Source organism: Emydura macquarii, unplaced genomic scaffold, assembly GCF_026122565.2.
Source record: "Emydura macquarii macquarii isolate MOO-44397 ecotype Brisbane River unplaced genomic scaffold, CSIRO-AGI_Emac_v2 contig_1305, whole genome shotgun sequence".
NCBI lineage: Eukaryota > Metazoa > Chordata > Testudines > Chelidae > Emydura > Emydura macquarii.
In genome coordinates this window covers 1,754,027-1,773,562 of record NW_027131442.1, presented here as the reverse complement: position 1 = coordinate 1,773,562, position 19,536 = coordinate 1,754,027, and the positions used below count along the sequence as shown (strand labels likewise).

The 19,536-nt window shown below is 55.7% G+C and overlaps 1 protein-coding gene across 2 annotated transcripts in view; it reads right to left on the bottom strand.

Annotated features, from left to right (window-relative positions):
• The window catches only part of SPTB (spectrin beta, erythrocytic), a 77,762-nt gene that overhangs the window by 28,553 nt on the left and 29,673 nt on the right, over positions 1–19,536 (bottom strand). For both annotated transcript variants that reach the window (XM_067550653.1, XM_067550651.1), the window contains exons 18-31: positions 19,402–19,492; positions 16,111–16,257; positions 14,926–15,189; positions 14,057–14,272; positions 13,347–13,436; positions 11,934–12,212; positions 10,759–10,889; positions 8,164–8,368; positions 7,375–7,749; positions 3,807–4,051; positions 3,469–3,607; positions 2,750–2,834; positions 1,459–1,655; positions 846–955 (exon numbers count right to left, since the gene is read on the bottom strand). In XM_067550653.1, coding sequence (XP_067406754.1) covers positions 846–955; positions 1,459–1,655; positions 2,750–2,834; positions 3,469–3,607; positions 3,807–4,051; positions 7,375–7,749; positions 8,164–8,368; positions 10,759–10,889; positions 11,934–12,212; positions 13,347–13,436; positions 14,057–14,272; positions 14,926–15,189; positions 16,111–16,257; positions 19,402–19,492 — 2,574 coding nt within the window. The remainder of the gene's footprint in view (positions 1–845; positions 956–1,458; positions 1,656–2,749; positions 2,835–3,468; positions 3,608–3,806; positions 4,052–7,374; positions 7,750–8,163; positions 8,369–10,758; positions 10,890–11,933; positions 12,213–13,346; positions 13,437–14,056; positions 14,273–14,925; positions 15,190–16,110; positions 16,258–19,401; positions 19,493–19,536) is intronic.

Here is a 19,536-nt window from a genome sequence, read left to right as displayed (position 1 = left end):
CGCACTCCTCTCCCTGGGCACTAAATCTCCCTCTGCCTGAGCGGCACCTGCATCCTGAAACTCAAGGGGCAGCACTCCAGATATACCTAGCAATCCAGTTCAGCCTGGAAACGCCCCTTTTTGCTGCAATCCAGAGCATCAGCCTTTGAAAAGGGACTCTTAGATTTAACTAGCACTTGCCGGCAGCTACAAATGCTCCCAAAGCAAAGCAAACCAGTCTTCAGCGTTTCAACCCTGGCTTTGCTTCCATTGCTAGATCAGATAATACTGTGCTCCAGGGTAGCAGCATACACTGGTGGCTGGCTATTTAATGGTGCTGAACTAACTCACTAGCCCTTCCACTTTAGTCTGTGACACTTCCCGGGCCTGGCGTGACTCCTGTTGATGCCTCAGATGCAGAATCACACCCCAAAGGCCCTAAGGCAGGGGTGGGGAACCTTTTTTATGTGAAGGGCCTGATGGTGACCCTGGCGGCGGGGGAGAATTCGGCGGTGGGGGAGAATTTGGCGGCGGCGTGGTTTCACGGCGGCGGCGGGGTTCCGTGGGAGGCGGGGGGCACTGCCCACCGCCGAAGTCCCCCCGCTGCCGAAGGCAAACGGCGGCAGGGTTTCAGCGGCGGCCACTGTCCGCCCCCCACCGAACCCCGCCCCGTGAAACCACGCCGCCGCCGAATCCCCCCCGCCGCCAGGTCCAGACCAAATGATTTCGCGGGCCTTATACGGCCTGCTGCGGGCCGGACCAAATCATTTCACGGCCCGCGGGCTGGACGTTCCCCACCCCTGCCCTAAGGGAAGGCCTGAGTGTCTCCAACCCAGTGCAGTGAAACGAAGGAGCTTGCCACTTACCCCGGCTCTTGCGAAGTCTCTGGGTCAAAGTCATACTGGGGGTCGACGGTCCGGGTTACTTTGTGCTGTGTGGATGCCTCTTGGATCTTCCGTTCCCGTAGCAACTCCAGCTGGAAAAGGATGTGGTGGGGGAGCTGTTTAAAGGCTACAGATCTGCAAATGGCAGACGGTCCAAGTGCTTGGCAGGGAGCCGAGAACTGTGGGTGAAGGGTGGGAAGGCCGGGAAAGGAGAGCAGAGGTTCGGGGGAGGCCCGGAGGCAGTGATACCATCAACGACACAACAGCACAGTACAAGAGGGTGTGGAGAAGATTCCCCCAGGCTGGGGGATGGTCTCTGGAGGGAACTAGGCAAGCTCTGTTCTCTGGATCGTTTATAACGAGACCGGCTAAAGCACGAGGGAACATGCCCAGCTCGGCACCAGCTGGGCAAGGAATCAGCCCTGCCTTCCTTGTGCAGCCTCTGGTCACGGTGTAGCTCTCTACCCTCCACCCCCACCCCAGGGTGGATCACAGGAGTCAGCTCACGCAGTGGAGGCTTGGGCTTTTAGCTGCTGAGGTCCGCAGTTCCAGCCCCCATTGCTGCCGCCCCGCCCAGGCCTGGGGGCCCGCTCACCGTCGTCGGCCTCTGCAGCGCGGCGAAGCGCTCCTCCCACGTGGTGCTGGATTTCTCAAAGGCGCTGTGCCGTTTCAGCAGCTTCTCAACGCCATCCACCGTGCGTCCATAGTCGCCACTGGCCAGGTACGGCTCCTGGGCGATCAGCCAGGCCTCGGCCACCGACGCATCCCTGGAGAACTGACACACTTCCAGCACTGCCAGGGAGAGAGCGGAGGGGCGTGTTACCGTGGTGGGGGGGGAAGCAGGGCTGGTCTCCCTGCTCATTGATACTCTGGAGTGCACAGCACTTTGCAGAGATCAGGGCATGAGCATCCCCCCCGCCTCCTCGGGGATGGCGGAGAAGGGAGACACGGAGTGGTTCAGACCGATCCGCCTGCCCTACGGAGGGAAACTTTCAGGAGCTGGGAGTCAAGGGCCTTCAGAACATCCCGCTCCCCTCCCCCAAGTGTAAACCAACTCTGAGCAGAAGCCGGTGGGCCCCTGGCTCCCTTTACACCTTTGCAAATTTCCTCCGAAACCCGAGCCCCGATCCTGAGCCCTCAGGCCAGCGCAGGCTCCCCGTGAGCAGGCCTGGCACACACGAGCAGCACAGGCTCCCGTGTTGCACTGGGGAGAGCCCAACATGCGACACCCATCCCAGGGGTTCAGTGTGCTTCCCCGCCCCCACTCCTACTGGGAACAGGCAGATCTGCTGGCTGGCGCAGGGGCAGGGCTGGGCCCTGGCTCCCCCCTCTCCTGCCATCTCTCCTGTGAGATGCCTCCGCAGCAGGGAGGGGGAGAGAATCGCAGGAACAGCCCGGGGACTGCAATTCTGGCTGGCCCAGAGAAGGGTTGAATGAAGGGGGGGGAAGGGGAAGGGCCAAATCTTTCCCCCAGGAAAACAGCCACACACAGCCAGGAAGGTGACCCCAATGCCTGAGCTGGGCCGGTTGAAAAGGGATAACGGTGAGACAAGGCTATCCCCCAGCCCCAGGGAAGGACCCAGGAGATCTCCAGGCAAGGGGAGCCCATGGGAACCACTCAGCTTTGCCAGGGTGCCCCCAGGTGGGAGCTGCTCCGGGAGCAGTGAGGATAGGTGCCAGGCAGCAGTCCGGCCAGCAGGGGGCAGCGCTGCAGCACCCACACATCAGCGACGCCCCCAGGATCCCCCTGTAGATGATTTGTTGCTGCAACCCCTGGGTGGGATTCTCCAGCGCTCAGTGTGTTGGGGCTGGTTGGGTGCTGGGCACCTGGAGGTCTGGGTGAAGCCCCAGCAGCCCCCCCTTCCCCGACACCATGCAGCACTCACACAGGCGGAGCCAGTCCCAGCGTCTGTCCCACGTCTCCATCATCTCCTGCCTCTTATCTGTCAGCTGCAGCAGCTTCTGCTTGATCTGGAAGGGGAGAGAGGAGAGGAATCAGGTAATTCCCCCTGCACACGGTGTCTTCTGCTCCTGGCTCCAGCTGGCGTCTCTGTAATTGGCGGTGCTGGGATGCTCTACCCTCTGGGGTGAAATTCACCCAGCTCAGATCTGCCTCATGCTGCTCCGGAGGGGCCATGGGCGGGAAATCTCCATCAGTTACTGCTCTACCATGCACCCTGAACACGCTCGGGGCTTCCCAGGCTTTCAAGGAGGGATGATACCTCCTCCGTGAGATGTGGCTACAGTGGGTGGGAAAATGGGGAGAAGGGCTCACAAGGGAAAGTTTTGACAGGAACAAAGAATTCATTTTTAATCTAAATTTACCATTGGAAAATGTTGCAGTTTTGGTGGAGGGGGGGAGGGAGGGGGAAGGAAAACCAAAATATTTCAATTTAGCGCTGCTGCCACGGTGCCTCATGGGAGCTGTAGTTCGGGTGCCCCATGCTCCTGTTCTCTTTGGCGGGCTGGGCTCCCCAGCCAGACTACCTCTCCCATGACAGACCACAGTGGGAGACATGGCCACAGTGCACCCTGGGAGATGTAGTCCGGCTGGGGTGTCCAGCTCATAGAGGCAAACATGAGCACGAGGCACCATGATCCTCACCTCGGTGGCTGCTCGGTGTCTGTGCTGCAGCAGCTTCTTCCCCAGGTCGACGCAGCTGGCAAAGCTCTTCTGCCGGGTTTCGATCTCAGACTTGATCTCCTGGTGGTATTTCATCAGCAGCTCCACGGACGAGACATCTCTGCAGAAGGGGAGACTTGCAAAGTACAGGCTTGTTTCTCAACCTCTGAGGAGTGTCAGGTGAGGATTTGAAAGCTGGGAATAGAGCTGCCATGCCCCTGTGCCACATCAGACCCTGCCAGGGGCTTATCCAGGGTCTGCGTGTGGGGAGGGGGCGAGTCAGGGCAGGCCAGGGCTACTCCTCCTCCAGGGTGATTTACCTGGGCTTTTCCTGGGTTTCGATCTGCCGGATGATGCTCTCCATCCAAGACAGGAGGTCCCGGACCATGCTGAAGAAGCGGAATTTCTCTGCCGTGTCCACCAGCTGTGCCCGCCGCCCGCTGCAGGCATCCAGGAGGGCCTGCCAGGCCCTCACCACCTCCTGCTCTTGCCTCTGGATCACGTCGGCTTTTTCCCCTGCATAGGCCGTCTGCAGGCGCGCTGCCACCTCCCGGAACTGCTGGACCTGGCATTGGTGAGGCCGCATTTAGAATATTGTGTCTAGTTTTGGGCCCCCCACTACAAAAAGGATGTGGACAAGTTGGAGAGAGTACAGCGGAGGGCAACAAAAATGATTAGGGGGCTGGAGCACAGGACTTATGAGGAGAGGCTGAGGGAACTGGGCTTGTTTAGTCTGCAAAAGAGAAGAGTGAGGGGGGATTTGATAGCAGCCTTTAACTACCTGAAAAGGGGTTCCAGGGAGGATGGGGCTAGGCTGTTCTCGGTGGTGGCAGATGACAGAACAAGGAGCAACGGTCTCAAGTTGCAGGGCGGGAGGTCTAGGTTGGACATTAGGAAAAAGTTTTTTACTAGGAGGGTGGTGAAGCACTGGAATGGGTTGCCTAGGGAGGTGGTGGAATCTCCATCCTTAGAGGTTTTTAAGCTGAGGCTTGACAAAGCCCTGGTTGGGATGATATAGCTGAGGTTAGTCCTGCTTTGAGCGGGGGTTGGACTAGATGACCTCCTGAGGTCCCTTCCAATTCTAATATTCTATGGTTCTATGATTCTATGACCTGCCGGTGAGAGCATCAGGAACCGTGGCCCAGGGGAGGAAGCCAAGCATTGGGGTTCCATGACTCCTAGGCCCCATTTCTAGCACCTGCCCTTAGTTCTAGACCAGGTACTCCCCAATCTGTCGGAACCTCACGATTCTCTTCTGCAATAGAGGGCTGACTCCAAGCACCAGTTGACACAGAGCCTGGGAAGCGATAAATAACGCCAAGGATAGGTCACAGTCACGGAGTGACCAAGGTCACTTGGTGTGCTAAGCACAAGCAAACGACATGTATTTTAATACGGCCAAATGCAAGGTCCTGTATCTAGGAACAAGGCCTGCAGCCCCCACCTACAGAATGGGGGGCTGAATCTGGGAAAGCAGGGCCTCCAAAAAGGACTTAGGGATCATGCTGAATAAGCAACTGAACGTGAGCTGCCAGTGTGATGCTGTAGCTAGGAGGAAGAACATGATCATGTATGAGTAGGAGCAGGCAGGTGATATTGCATCTGTATATGGCATGAGTGGCACCATTCCTGGAAACAGCGCCCAATTCTGCTGCCTGCCCTGCTCAAAGGATGTTGAAAAATGGGGAAGGGCTCAGAAAAGAGCTATGGGGGTGAGGTGAGGTGAGGAAACCTGCCTTGCAGTGAGAGACTGAAGGAACTCAATCTGTCTAATTTATCCAGGAGAAGGCTCAGAGGTGACTCGGTCCTGCCCTACCAGGCTGGGGAGGAGACTTCTGTTAGCAGGAGGCTCTTCCATTTAACTGACACCGTCCTAGCGAGATCCAGTGGCTGGGAGCTGAAGTCAGCAAAATTCCAGTTTGAAATGAGACGCAGATGTTTAGCAGGGAACAGATCACCCGGAATGGGGCAGGTTCTCCGTCACATGGCGCCTGGAAATCCAGACGGGATTGACTCTCTCAAAGCTCTGCTTTGCCTCGGCCAGGGGTTCTGGGCTGGACGCAGGGATTGCTGCAGGGAGGCTCTCTGGCTTGTTTACAGGAGCTCAGACTGGGTGGTTTGAATGGGCCCTATAATCCACAAATCACCTCCGAGCCACGTTCCGCAGCCAGTGGCCTGTGTGTGCAAGTGTCAGGGGACGGTTGGCCCCTTACTGAAATTTAGGCTTGGTCTACACTGCCGGCAAATTTCGGAGGCAGTCAACGGGAGACACACAAGGTACATAGAATAGCTTGCGTATCTCCCAGCAACTTCCTAACTTCTACTTACCGCAGCGTCTCCACTGTGCTGTGCCGACGGGAAATGCCCTCCTGTCGACGCAGCATTACTCTTTTTGCAGGGGTGGAATAACACGGTTGACTTCTGGATCGATTGAGCGGGAATCGATGTGGCCACACCCTGAGTGGGGTTTTTTGGTTGGCCCCCTCCCAGTACCAAAGGACAGGGAAAGGGCCAATGAGAAATCAGGACCCGGAGACGGACAGCCCCCAGGCCAGTGACGAGAGGCCAACACTCCAGGTCAGCCTGATTGAGGAGAAGGAATCTAGGAGATGAACCATCATGGGCAACCTAAGAAGGCTGGACTGGACATTTTAGGCCAGATAACCCCAGTCTAAGAGGCTGGCCAGACAGTGCGAATGACTCAGATCACACCACGGGGGCTGTTCTGGGTGACACGCCATCCCTGAGATGGCAAAGAAGAATGGCAGTCAGTAGCGCCTTATGTAGCTACGCCGGCAAGTTTAGGAAGCCAGGCATGGCCATGGGGGGCATTTTGGAGACAGGAGACCCCATTAGGCGATGAGGGGAAACTACTACTGGCCCACAGTGGGGAGCGTGGATCCGTCAGTGCGAATGGTGTGCCCTAGCCAAGGGTGTGTTTCCCCCCCTCCGAGCCCCTTGACCTGTACTAATGTGACTGTACCCCTGGAGCTCCTAGTGATGGACCAGCTAAGAGGACTCGCAGGTCAGATTGGGAGGGGGATCGTCATCCTGATGGGGGGCAGTGCTGGGGAGAAGGGTTCTGCCACCTAGCGCCTGGGGTGTGCGGCCACCGCCAGGGCAAGCGTCCAACCTGTGGCATCCCTGCAGCGCAGCCAGGGCCTGGGGTGTGTGAGGAGCAGACTGTGAACGTCCCTCACGCCCCAGAGACGCTGGGTGTGGGGTCCCCGTGCCACGCGGTGGCCTTAGGTGTTTTCCTTTAACCTTTCCCATTTTTTTCTTATTTTTTTAATTGGTTGCTGTTTAATCCATTGCATTTGCTCTGAGCTATACGCACTGATCAGCGGGTCAGGGAGGTGCCCAGTGCAGAGAGAGCACCCCTGCGTGGGGACACCCCAGCCCCTGCCCTAAATGACCACGACAAGATTGGTGGCCAAGTCCCCCAGGAATTCTGGGCCCAGCCTTGTCGGGGTTACAGGAACCCCACCACATGGGAGAGTGGGAGGGGAGCCCTCGGGGTCGGGCAGGCCTCTGGGTAAAGGGAGTGGGAGTGAAAACTCAGGTCCGTTCGCTATCTGATTCCATCGGGGTAGTGGATGAGCCCGGAAAGTTCCCCACAATAGCGGGACCATTCCCCCGCTCACATAAAGCAGAGCACTGCCTAGTGAAACCTAAATCAGGGCACACAATGCCAGTCATTTCCCCCAGTTTGCCCACCCCAGGGAAAGAAAATGCTCTCCAGCGAGCCACAGTGCTGGTATGACGGGGCGACCGTAACCAAGGAGCTGCTGTCAATAAGGCAGCCCACGGGGCATTGCAGCAGACACAGGCGCTCGAATGCTTCCCCCTAAGCTCGAGGAGGCATGGGTCTGAGCGCGGGAGCCCTACCTGCCCTTCCAGCAGGTGGATGTCGTGCTCAAAGGCCGTGTGCATGCGGTGGAAGGACTCGGCCATGTTGATGTCCTGGCCCAGCTCGGCGGGCAGCTCCCGCTGCTTCTCCCGGAGGACTGCCAGGATCTCGGTGCCATCGTAGAAATACTTGTACAGCTCGTGGGAGGCAGTCAGCAGCTGCACGCGCGTGTCAATGAGCTCCAGCAGGTCGGCCCAGCTCTCGTTCACCCTGTCCTTCCACTCCGCCATGGTGGCGGCCTCCGAGTGGCCAGCGTCAATCAGCTGCTCGATGACCAGGTTCACATTGTCCACACGCTCCTGCCCCACGGTGCCCGTCTCCCGGGCAAAGTCCCGGAACTTCTCCCGCAGCAGCTGGCAGAGAAAAAGCCCTCAGTGCGGGCATGCTCCTCCATACCCCCCACTTCACCATGGGCAGGCTACTCCATACGTCCCCGTCCCCCATTTCACCATACCCCCCTACCCCTCCACTGTGGGTGCACTTGTCCCCCCACCTCACCATGACAGCACTCCTCCATACCTCCCTCCCATACCTAGTGGGAGCAGTTCTCCTCCCTTTGCCTGCATGGCCAGGCCATCATACAGTCCTGTTTCCATAAAGGCCCCCGCACCTCACCGGGTCGCAGAATGGCCCCGCCTCACAACACACTGCAGCCGCACAAATGCCAAGTCGGTGTCCCAGGCCAGGACAGCCAAGCGCTCAGCGAGGCCCCGTGTCCTCAGCCGTGCCCTCTGCCCTGCTAGCCCTTGGCCGGCATGCTGACTCACAGTGACTTGGTCGTAGTCTTGCCCCATCTCCTGGGAGGAGGCAGCCACATCACGCTCTGCGATCCACTGCTCCAGGTCATCCACCTCCCGCTTCAGCTGGAACAGGTGGTACATGTTCTCCAGTCTGTGTCGGCGATCCTCTGCCATGTCCTTCAGCCCCGCATACTGCTTATCCACCTGCCCCTGGAGCCGGATGATCTGCTCCCTGGGAAGCACAGACAGCAGATAGGTCAGGGGCCCCGGCAGGTGGGAACCCCATGGTTTGGAAGATGTTGGTGTTCCCAGTCAAAACCAAAACCAATGTCCAAATTTCCCACAAAACAACATGTTTTAAAAAAAAAAGTGCTGTCCCAACTTCGACTTTTTGAAACGAACGTCTCTTACACAATACACTTACAACTTAATCCCACAGAAAACGAGCCATCGGGACATCCCATTCCAATAGCCTCGAAACGGGAGATCCCCATTCTTATTCAGAATGAAATTTCATAAAAATTGACACGTTCGCAGAGAACATTTCGGCTCTGTCCACACGACAGAGATGGCTCTGCCGGCAGAGCCCTTAGTGGAGACGCAGCATAAGCCGCCGGGACCTGTTCTGCCCGCACAGCTTCCCAGCAGCTCTGGATGATATCAGCTAAGCGGACAGAAGTACTCGTCTCCCAGCACAGCTGCACCGACACTGGAAGTTGTGCTGGCGAGGGGATGAGACTTTTTCCATTCTCTTAGCTGACGTAGCCATGCCAGCAAATCTTTGCAGTGTAGTGCCCCCTGGGCCACATTGGCTCTCTCTTTTCCTTCTGTGACTGCACAGCGCCTGAGCCACGACAGGCGCTCCTAGGTGCTACCACAGTACAAATTAATAATAATTTTCTGAGGGAAAACCTTGTCTGCTGGAAAATTTGTGACCAACTGTATTCAGGAGCCAGGTCTATTCATGACAGTCAGAGCCAGTGTGGCTGAGGCGGCAGGGCATTGGGGTGGAGAGTCAGGAGACCTGGGTTCATAGATTCCAACTCCAGAAGGGATCCTCTAGTTTGACCTCCCGTATAACACAGGCCAGAGAGCTGCCCTGTATTAATTCCTGGCTGAACCACAGCAGATCTGGTAGAACAACATCCCGTCTTAATCTAAGCATTTTGATAGAGAATCCACCACGACCCTTGTTCTAATGGTTAATTACCCTCACTGTTAAAAATTGTACACCTTATTTCCAGTCCAGCTTCAACTTCCGGACATTGGATCACGTTATGCCTGTCTCTGTTAGGTCAAAGAGCCCATTATTAAATATTTGTTCCCCACGTCAGTACGTGTTGACTGTGATCGAGTCGCCCCTTAACCTTCCCTTTGTTAAACTAAATAGATTGAATTTCTTGAGGGTTAAATTTCTGGATCAGCCACTGACCTGCCGGGCGACTTTGGGCAAGTCCATTCCCCTGTCAGTGTTTATATTTCCTGTCCCAACCAGTGTCTGTTTAGAATGTGAGATCTTTGAGACAGGGAGTCTCTCGCTATGTGTCTGGACAGCGCCTGGCCCAACAGGATCCTGATCTGAGCTGGGGTCTCTATGTGCTACTCTAATGCCGACAATAAAATATGTGGCAATCCCAGCAAACAGCATCACTGAAGGGAAACTTGCTAGAACATTTATTAACTCACAACATCCCGGCCAAACCTCTGCTTCTGAGCTACTGTACATGCTAGTTCCTCTGCATCCTCTCTAGCAGTGGAAGGCCCACGGCTCCCAAGGGGAGTTGCTGGGTCACTCGGCGTAGGGAGGTTCCCTTTATCAACAGTTCCTAGGAGGCTAGTCAGCAACGTGGAGATGTTTCAATGAATGGTTCAGCCATTGTCGCAGATGGTTGCAGAATCCAGTAGGCCGTTCGTAATCATGGTTTATACCCATCTATAAGACCTTCTGCCTTTGGCTTATAGCCATCTGCCACACACGCTATTCATGGCCCTAGCATCTATTCACCCTTTACAAATGGAACCTTAATATAAAGTGAGGACGGATTTGCTCCTAGCCCACACAGTAGAGGCCAGAAGCCAAAGACCCTGGCTTGGGCATCTCTGAGTGGAACGGGAGACCAGCCATCTGTCTGTCTCTCTGTCCACCTGTGCAGCTGGACACTGCCACGTAGAGGCCGTATCATTCCCAGCTCTGGTAGGTGTGCCCATGCTAGCTTTGATCGAGAGAGTGAGCTAAATAAATCGGCCTGGCTGCAGGAGCGTGGGCAGCAGGACGGTCTAGCTGCCCCTCGTGCTATCCCGTCCGAGACCCTAGGTACATACACAGGTGACTAGCCGCCCGCCACACTGCTATCTGAAACGGGGCTAATGCATGTGTGTCTGCGCTGGATGGAAGGTACCCCCCAGCTACAGCGCAGAGCAGACATACCCTAAACCCACCCAGCAGAGCCCACAGGGCAGGGGCTAGTCCCGGCACATTTATGGGTCCAAGGAGCGGCAGTCAAAGTCGCTAGAGAGAGCTGGCCAGCAGGACGCCCCTCCCCCCGGTGTCCCCAGTTGGGTGGGTCGATGCTCTGGTATGAAGGGGCTCCCCTATGCTGTGTCTGCCCGGATCATACGCACCCCTCCGGATGGCCTGCAGAGAGCAATTGCTGTGCCCTGCCAGCCAGCTGCTTGATGTTTCTGCCATAGTCCTCCACAGTGCGCTGCTGGCGGAGATGTCTCTTCAGCATCACGATGCTGCTCTCTTCATCCTGCAACCAGACAGTCCCGCTCCTGTTAGCGCTGGGGGCCTGCCAGAGGGGGTCAACCTTCCGGTTCCCATTCTGCGCTCCTCTGCGCCAGCCACACACCGGGACAGAACGCGGGAGACAAAGCCAGGAACTGGGCCCTCGCTTCTCGGAAGGCATTGGAGCTGGCCGCACAGGTGTCACTGCTGCTTGTGGTTACAACCCCTAGCAAGACGTGTCCGCTGCTGAAAAGCGGAAAGCTACGCACAGGAGGCAGGAGTAAACCCTGGTGCACATGCACATGCAGATTCATAGGCACGCTGTGGGGAACGCAGACATGGCTCAGCCAGCCGGGGCCCGGGGCCAGAAGGAGCCTTGCAGAGGTTAGCACCTTGTCTCTGCAGCCAAACACAATGGAAGCCTCTGGCGCCAGAGCACACTCAGTTCCAGAAGGAAGCAGCAGCTTCCTGGTACCGGTGCAACCTGGGAGCTGCTGGTTGGTGCCAGCATTTGTCGGGGAATGCCTGGGGACTGCGTGGCAGTTAGACGGATAAACACCGCAGCAGCATGACCGATGACACGGCCTTCCCGCAGCTGGGAAGGTCAGGAGCCGCTGCCCCACAGAGGCTCATGGGGACTGTCTGTCCTGCGATTGCAGCCCGAGAGCTAGCGGAAAGCAACCCAAGGGGAACAATAACAGCGGGGCTGCGGCAGCCCAGCCTAGCCGGGGAGCCCGTGGTACGTACTCACATAGCTGCCGCATGCGGATTTCTTTCCAGCTCGTGTAAATCCTCCACCTTTTACACAAGACTCAGTGCCCTTGTGAGAGCTGCTGGCTTTGCTATAGCTAGGTGCATCTACATGTGTTCTCTCCACTCCTCCTGACTGCAGTGTAGATGTACCCTGAGAGACACCTGGGGCCAAACCCAGCCCTGGCCATCACCCAGACCCCATCTCCCTGACCGGGGCGGGACCGTGCCTGGTGCCAGCTTTCTACGTGGACCCCGGCAAATGAAGTATCTCTGCTGCAGCAAGCCAGTTTTATTGCTAAGCTCTGGCTTTTCTCACCTGCGGCGTCTCATCAGCCACCATGTAGAGCTCTTGCTCGCTGATCCAGGCCTCTGCCTCGCCGGCGTCCAGGTAATACTGCTGCGCCTCGTTCGCCTGCTGCAGCCGCCGCAGCCTTCTCCCTGTCTCCTCTTGCAAAGCGCTCCACGACTCCTTCAGCAGATGCAGCTGCTCCTCCACGGCCCTGCAGTCCCCGTCGGCGGCCGCCACCGTGTGCTCTGCCCTGCGCAGGACGTCCTCCACCCGTGGGGAATGGCCCACGATCTCTTTCTGCAGAGTCTAGCGGGGAGAGAGCCGGCATTACCGCCCAGAAACACACCCCTGGCTCCCCGGCGGGCATCGCGAAGGTCTCCAAATACCTGAGAAGTTCTGCATTCACGTGGGCGACTTCCCAGCTAACCACCCTGAAGGCAGGGGCAAAAGAGGCTTTTTCCAGCCCGGCTGGTGTGCAGGCAATGAATCCGTCCTGCTGGCACCCAGGCACCCGGAAATTTGGATACAAATATTTGTTTGACTCTCATCTTTTTGTTCTGTGTTTGTACAGTACCTAGCACAGTGGGGACCTGGTCCTAGGCACGATGGTAATACATCTCATAAATAATAATATCAAAATCTCCACAAAGACAGAGGCCCATAAAAGGGGCGGGAGGGCATGATACCGGCCTAGGTGTGTGAAGGGGTAAATGATCAGGAGAGGGAGGCTGGTACTGTGGCTGGCATATGGCCCGTGATGGGGTCAACCTCTGCAGGGGAAGAGGTGAGTCAGATGACCTCTAGCTCCACCGAGGCCATTGTCTGTAGCAATGGGATCGGCACCATAACCATCTGACTTCAGGGGCCTTTACAAGTGGTGGGCTCTCGGCCTGTACCCCCGCACAGGGGAGGAAGGAGATGTACAGTGCCCTCTGACTCTCCTGTGCTGGCGACCCACGGCACGGGCAGCAGGGCAGAGGAGAGAGAAACTCCTCCCACCCCAACGTGTCCACGTCGCTCCGTGATGTAACAACCCCATACAGTGGCACCGGGCCAGGGGGATGCAACAGCGTGCCACGTCACGTGGCTGCTCTGGGATTGTTTTGTGGCCCTCCACAGCTCCACTGCAGCTGAGATCCTCCCATGCCGCCTAGGGGTCTGGATGCCCAGCTGCCATTCGTTTTAATGGAAAACAAGTGTCCAAATCTCTTAGGCTGAAAGCCTCAGTTTATGTTGCTTTTCAAGGTGAGTATTACCGGACTCTTAGGGGATGCATCTGGGGCAAGTTCCTGGCCGCGTCCTGTACCTGCAGCACCCCAGATGCCTCTGGAAAGAGGCCAGGACGCTGGTGCCATTTACCAAGTGCCCATTTAGCCTTTCGTTGCCCGGCTTTGATCTCGAGGCTGGAACGAGCACCCAGCGACGGACGGACAGACTCACCTGATTCTTCTTCATCAGAAGCTGCACCGCCTGGAGGTTGGTGCCATGGTCAGTGGATGTGGCCAGGGGTAGCCTCTCCTGCACCCAGAGCTGCAAGATGAAAGCAGTGGAGAATGGAGAGGCGGCAGCCGAGGGGCAAGCCGGGCGGCGGGAGGCTGTGGCATAGCATGGGGCACAGTGGACTGGCAATCTGACACATGTGGCAACCTGCCCACTCACGCCCTCGGCCTGGCCAGTCAACAGGCTCCACTCAAGTGGCAGCTGCAGCGCCAGCCCCTTGCACCGTGACCCCCTGACTCTGTCCCAAAAGGGGCTCGATCTAGCAGCGACTCCCGGGCACCCCAGGCCCACTGAACCCCCGTTGGCACTTGGGCTGTTCCCAGGAGCTGGTCTGGGACCCTCCTTCGTACTGTTCACTAGCAAACCAAAGGATACAGAACGGAAGCTCTGTGAGGCAAGGACTGTCCTTTTGCTCTGTCTCTGTACAGCGCCTAGCACCCCGAGGGCCTGGTCCATGGCCAGGGCTTCTAAGAACTACCGTCACACACACACCTATGTATAATAAATGACGGACAGCACCTTGCTGTGTCACCCAGGGCATCGGAGCAGACACTCGCAAGGAGCTGGGGGCATTTGGGCGAACAGCTTGATGGGAAGACAAGGAGCATCGGGAGCCGTCGATGGTGCGTGTGGCTCTGCAGGGAGCTCACCATTTCGTCTGCCAGGTCCCGGTTGAGCTGGTACTTGGCTCCGGATGACTCCAGCTCCTTCCTCCTCTCGTCCAAAGACCCCAGGAGATCCAGATATCTCCTCTCCAGGCTCTGCTGCTTGCTGTCTGCCTCCTGCACGTCCCTTCCGGGAGGAGGGGCTTGGGACAGCAGCTCTGCTATCTCTCCCTTCCGCCCGCTCACTTGCTCGTTGAGTCTCTGAAAGCAAAGGTTCGCGGTTCGAGGCCGCCAGCCAGGTGACGGCACGGTGGCCACGGGGCCCCGGCAATGGCCGCCGACTAATCCATTGGATAAAACACGTTGAGGTCTGCTCAAAGAATGCCAGACCTCTCCCCTACAGCCCACCTTTTCCTACTCATGTACCTCTTTTCCTATTTCCTTACTGTAACCCACCGCTCGGCAGCAGGGCCCCCTCATGGGGGGGAAGGGTACATTTTACCGGGGCCCGGAGGCCCTGGGGGGCCCGGCCCAGGCTGCAACCCCCATTACCATGAGGAAAAAAATTTTCATGGCTCATGAGACTGTATGTATGGGATGAGAGATTGTGGTGTGTGTGTGTGTGTGTGTGGGGGGGGGGGGGGGGGGGGGCCTGTGATACATGTTTGTACTGGGCCCGAAAAAATTATGCTTGGGCCCTGCCCCACAGGCCGAATGCTTTATCTCCGCAGCCCCAGCTCCTGCACGCCACAGGGGCAAGAGATGGGAAGGGATGACTGTGGAGCGATCCCTTCCCTAGCCCTGCCAGTCTCAAATGCGCTCCCACTCTCTCCCCCAGCGGCAGATCACCCCACAACCCTGCAGCGCCCGGTGCTCACGGGAGCCACACGCTGCCACCAGCTTTCACCACATACCGTCAGCTTCTTCAGCAGCCGGTTGGCGCTTGTCAGGTCGGTGGCCTGCTCGTCCGATTGCAGCTGCGCCTCCGTCTTTCCTAGCCACCCGTCCAGGTCATCAAAGCTCTGCGCGTACAGGTCCGAGCGGTTGGCATCAAAGAGCTGCTGGGCCTTCTTCTCTGTCGTTGACTGGAGCTCGTCCCAGAGCCGGTGCAGCTCCGTCAGCCTCTGCGAGACCACCACACCGAACTGGGGCTTCTCCCAGGCCAGCAGCTGCCCCTCCTGCAGAGAGGTTGGGGGAAAAGAGAATCATAGCAATGTCGGGCTGGAAGGGACCGGGCGGTCATCTAGTCCAGCCCCGGCACTGACCACGCAAACCTAGCCCACCCCTGACAGGCATCTGTCCAGCTGCTCTGACAAACCTCCAGCGACGGGGATTCTACAGCCTCCTCGGGGACCCTGATCCAAGTTTTTCCTAACTTCCAACCTAAATCCCCCTTGCTGCAAGCTAAGCTGATTCCTTCTTGTCCTGCCATCCGTGGACATGAAGACCAACCACTCACCGTCCTGCTTATGACAACCTTTTACATATTGGGTAACTGTTATCTGGTCCCCCCTCTGCCTTCTCTTCTCTAGACTAAACAAGCCCAGTCCTTAAAGCCATGCCTTGTAGGCCAGGTTTTCTACACCCCTGATCTTTTCTGTTGCTTTCCCCGGACTCTCTCCACTTTGTCCCCATCTTTCCTAAAGCGTGATGCCCCAAACCAGACACAGCGTCCACCTGAGACCCCACCAGCGTCCCGCAGAGCATGACAATCACCTCCCATGTCCTGTGACACTCGTGTTAAAGCAGGGACTGTCGACTGTACCGCGGTGGTTGGGGTGGGGTGGTCATGAAATCCCATGAATGCAAGGCCCAGCCGGAGGGCAGGGTAGGGCCCACTCCCTCCCTCTTGCCCCACTGCTGCCTCAGTCCCGCCGCCTGCGCCAGCCTCGCCCAACCCCCAGGCAGCTCTTTAGCACATGCTTAAAGTCAAGCCTCTGCTTAAGGCTCTGCTGATGTGGATGGGAGCTGGGGTCCTACCTCAGCCCAGGAGCTGCCTGGCCAGCGCTGGCCTTCAGGCATGCGCTGAGCATCAAGGTACCCAAGGCGCGGCAAGGCGTGGGAGGGTTCCCCTCCAGCCCCCACGGAAGGTTGCCTACCTTGTCCACCTCCTCCAGCCACCCGCGGTGGGAGGCCAGCTCAGCCATGAAGGCCTGGTGCTTCTGCCACTTGCTGTGTAGGTTCCGGGCTTCGTCATAGGACGTGTCCTGAGCCGTCAGCATCTTCTCGTTGATCCACAGAGTGAGCTGAAAAGGCAGGAAAAGGAGCACAAGTCCCAGTGCCCTCCCTGCCACTGCAGGCTGGGCTTCTCTGAGGAGCCTGTGGAATCCAGGCACCCAACCTCTGGGCTCCTCTGGAAATCCCAGCCTGAAATCTCCATCTGCCCCCTCCTCCACACCAGCAGAGCCATCAGCAACGTTGGCACGGACCCTGCATGCACAGGGACACGTTGGCTGGAGCGTGTGCCTGAGGAATGGGGGACGTGGAGGAACTAACAGGTATGCAGCCCCATGCCCTCCCAGGGAGCCTGTCTTGCTGCTCAGACTTCCCTGCAGTGTCAAGAGGCTTGGCCCACATGAGGGCTTAGAGCACAGGACAGAGTGTTCGCAACGCAGCCCACAGCAACCTGTCCTAGGCTTGCTTCTAAGTCACTCTAACAGCCAGAAAACCCGCCCCTTAGCCTCTGTCAGCTCCTGCCTCAAACCTCTCCTCTGCCACTGGCTGCTGGTAAGCTATTACAAAGACATCACCCAGATGAGTATCCTGTCCTTACTCAAGAGAAGCTAGTCCCGAGTGAGACAAGATCACACACCGATGAGGATAATCCTAAACTGCCGGACAAAAAGAAAAGAAAAGAAAAGATTCTGGCCTCAAACCAATGTTCTCTAGATTCCATGTTGACAAGCAAGTCAATAAAAGTGAAGACTGAGGAATCTACTGTGCTTGAAGGTTGCCTCAAATTAGTAACAGTGAATGACAGACCTTTAAAGTTGATGGAAGATTCTGGCTTCTGAAAAATCCTTAACCCTCTTCATCAAAGTTTTGGCAATAAACTGTCAATAAATGATGAAAATAGCTGAGACTAAGTTACTGCCCTGGCAAGCCGAGTACGATACAAAATTAAGCAGGAGGTCAAGGCCAGCTTATTTTTTTGAAAGTTGACTGTGCTGCTCATCTTGGCAGGTCTGCATTAGGAGTTAATATGCGGCATAGTGCAGATGGAAAAATCCTCCGCACTCTTGCTATGAAGCTGAGCGTCACACTTCTGAACAGCTGAAGGCAATGATACTCGAAGTCAGAAGCTGCTATGGAATTTCTCTGAAGCAGATCTGGCGCATTATCACTGATGATGCAGCTAATACGGTCAAATCTCTCAAGTGTATGATTGAGGATCAGGAAGAAGAGGAAAAAGAAGATGAAACTGATGATAAGAGTGAAAAAGAGGAGGAAAAGGGACTCCAGGAGATGTTACACAGCAAGACCAACTTCAGATGATTGAAGAGGCAGAATTCAACATGGCAAGTGCAGTGGTGTTACTCTACGGGGAGTTAGTTCCCTATTCAGTTCTGACCTTGCGACTTGCTGTTGAGGATGCTATGAAAGAATGCTCTGTGAACCATATAGTTGGAAAAGAACGTTTGGTCTGCAAAAGACTTAGGAACCCAACAATTATGGTGATTAAGAAAAAGCTTAATATAAAGAAGCCAGTCCTAGATAGCCCAACTAGATGGCATTCCATGTGTGATATGCTTGAAAGACTCTTAGAGCTCAAGGATTTTTGCAATGATATGGTGGCCGCTTCTTCATACCAAGACCTTTATATAAGTGATGAGAAATGGATGCTGTTAAAAAATATTACAGCAGCACTAATGCCTGATAAATGAACAACAAAGACACATCAGTTAGAACAACTTACTCTGGGTGATTTTTACACAGCCTGGCTAAAATACCAGCTTGACACAAAAGCATCCTCTTCACCTTTTACTGAAACACTGTTGGCCTCAATGAAGAACCGTGAGAAAATGTTGGACAACGATGCATTTTGATCCTGCACTTACCTGGACCTCAAATACAAATTGCTTCTCTCAGATGAGGCTAAGGAAAAAGCTACAATTCATCTAACTAAATGTGGGCTAACTGGGAATTACTATAGTCTGTCCAAAATGATTAACTGACTGATTGACAGACAGAGGACGATCTTGAGCTCCTCCTCAAAGCGTGTGAGAAGTCCAAGAAGCAAGAGACAAATTTTGATCAGAGCAAGGCCAAAAAGCATATTAGTCCCTTCCCAGATTCTTTCACCGATGAGCCTCATCTCAATACACGTGGGAATAGTCTTTGCTACTAGGAGCAACAAAAAATAACGAGACCTGAACTATAATCAATTGGCTAACATTGTGATTGCTGTTCGTGCTATGCAAGTCAGCATAGAAAGGGCTTTTTCTGGGCTGAAATTCACTGTGTCGCCCCGCAGCCAAATATGACTGACAGAGTCTTGGAGGATGTCGCACTAGTGCGTGGAAAGAACTTGTTTAAAAAATAAATAATGTGTCTGTACTGAAAAATATTTATCGTATTCTTTTGCTAGGCATTACAATGCAAGCATAGAAGTGTGTGACACTAATCTGGAATGAGGCTGGGGGCAGAGCTGATCTGTGGATGGAGCAGGGCTGGAAGCATGGTGCTCCCTCCCCGCCCTCTCATGAGGGTTAGCTCCAGCTCCACTGCGCTCCTCCTTCCCCCCTGAAAGTTCCTCCGTGCCCCCTTTGTGGGGCACACCCCACATTTTGGGGACCACTGCTGTGGAGTGAATGTTTTTCACAGTGTCGCGATGTTTTCCCAAATTACTGCCGTGTTTCCTTTCCTTCAAAAAATGTTTTCTTTTGTTACACAGACTCAGTGCGTGTGAGCGGGGAAGTCTTGCTTCTCAGAGGTGCCCAAGGTGGTGGTTAGCTTTCCCATATTTCTGGCTAGAGGCTAGAGATGCCTTTGCTTGATAATGTAAAGAGGAATCCCTAAATACTGACCCCAGCCCGTATTGCTGCTGATCCCACCTGGCAGAAGGGTTCCAGCAACATAGACTTTAATGCACAACAACAAAAATTCAAAACAAAAAGTCATTTAAACAAAATTGAAACGTTTCCTTCTAAAAAAATGTCTCAATTTTGGAACTTCCCCTGCCCTGTTTTTTCTCCAACACAAAATTTTGGCAAAAGCAACGTGATTTTGTGAAGCGTTTCGATGTGGACTGAAACAGGGGGAAAAAGGCTTCCTCAAAGTTTTCCTGCCCACCTCTAGTTCCGACTGTCCCCCCCAAAGGAAGCAGGGGGTGTAATGGAATGGAAGAACATCCTTCCTGGCCATCAGCGCCAGCTCGCCCAGCTGCTTACCTCCTGGCAATTTTGCAGGAAGCTCTGCAGGTGGTGATTGTCCTTCAGCAGAACCAGTGCTTCCTTCGATTTAGCCACATTCGTCCTGGACCTGAAAAGGAGAGAGGCCAACGATGCTGATCACGGCTGCAGCAG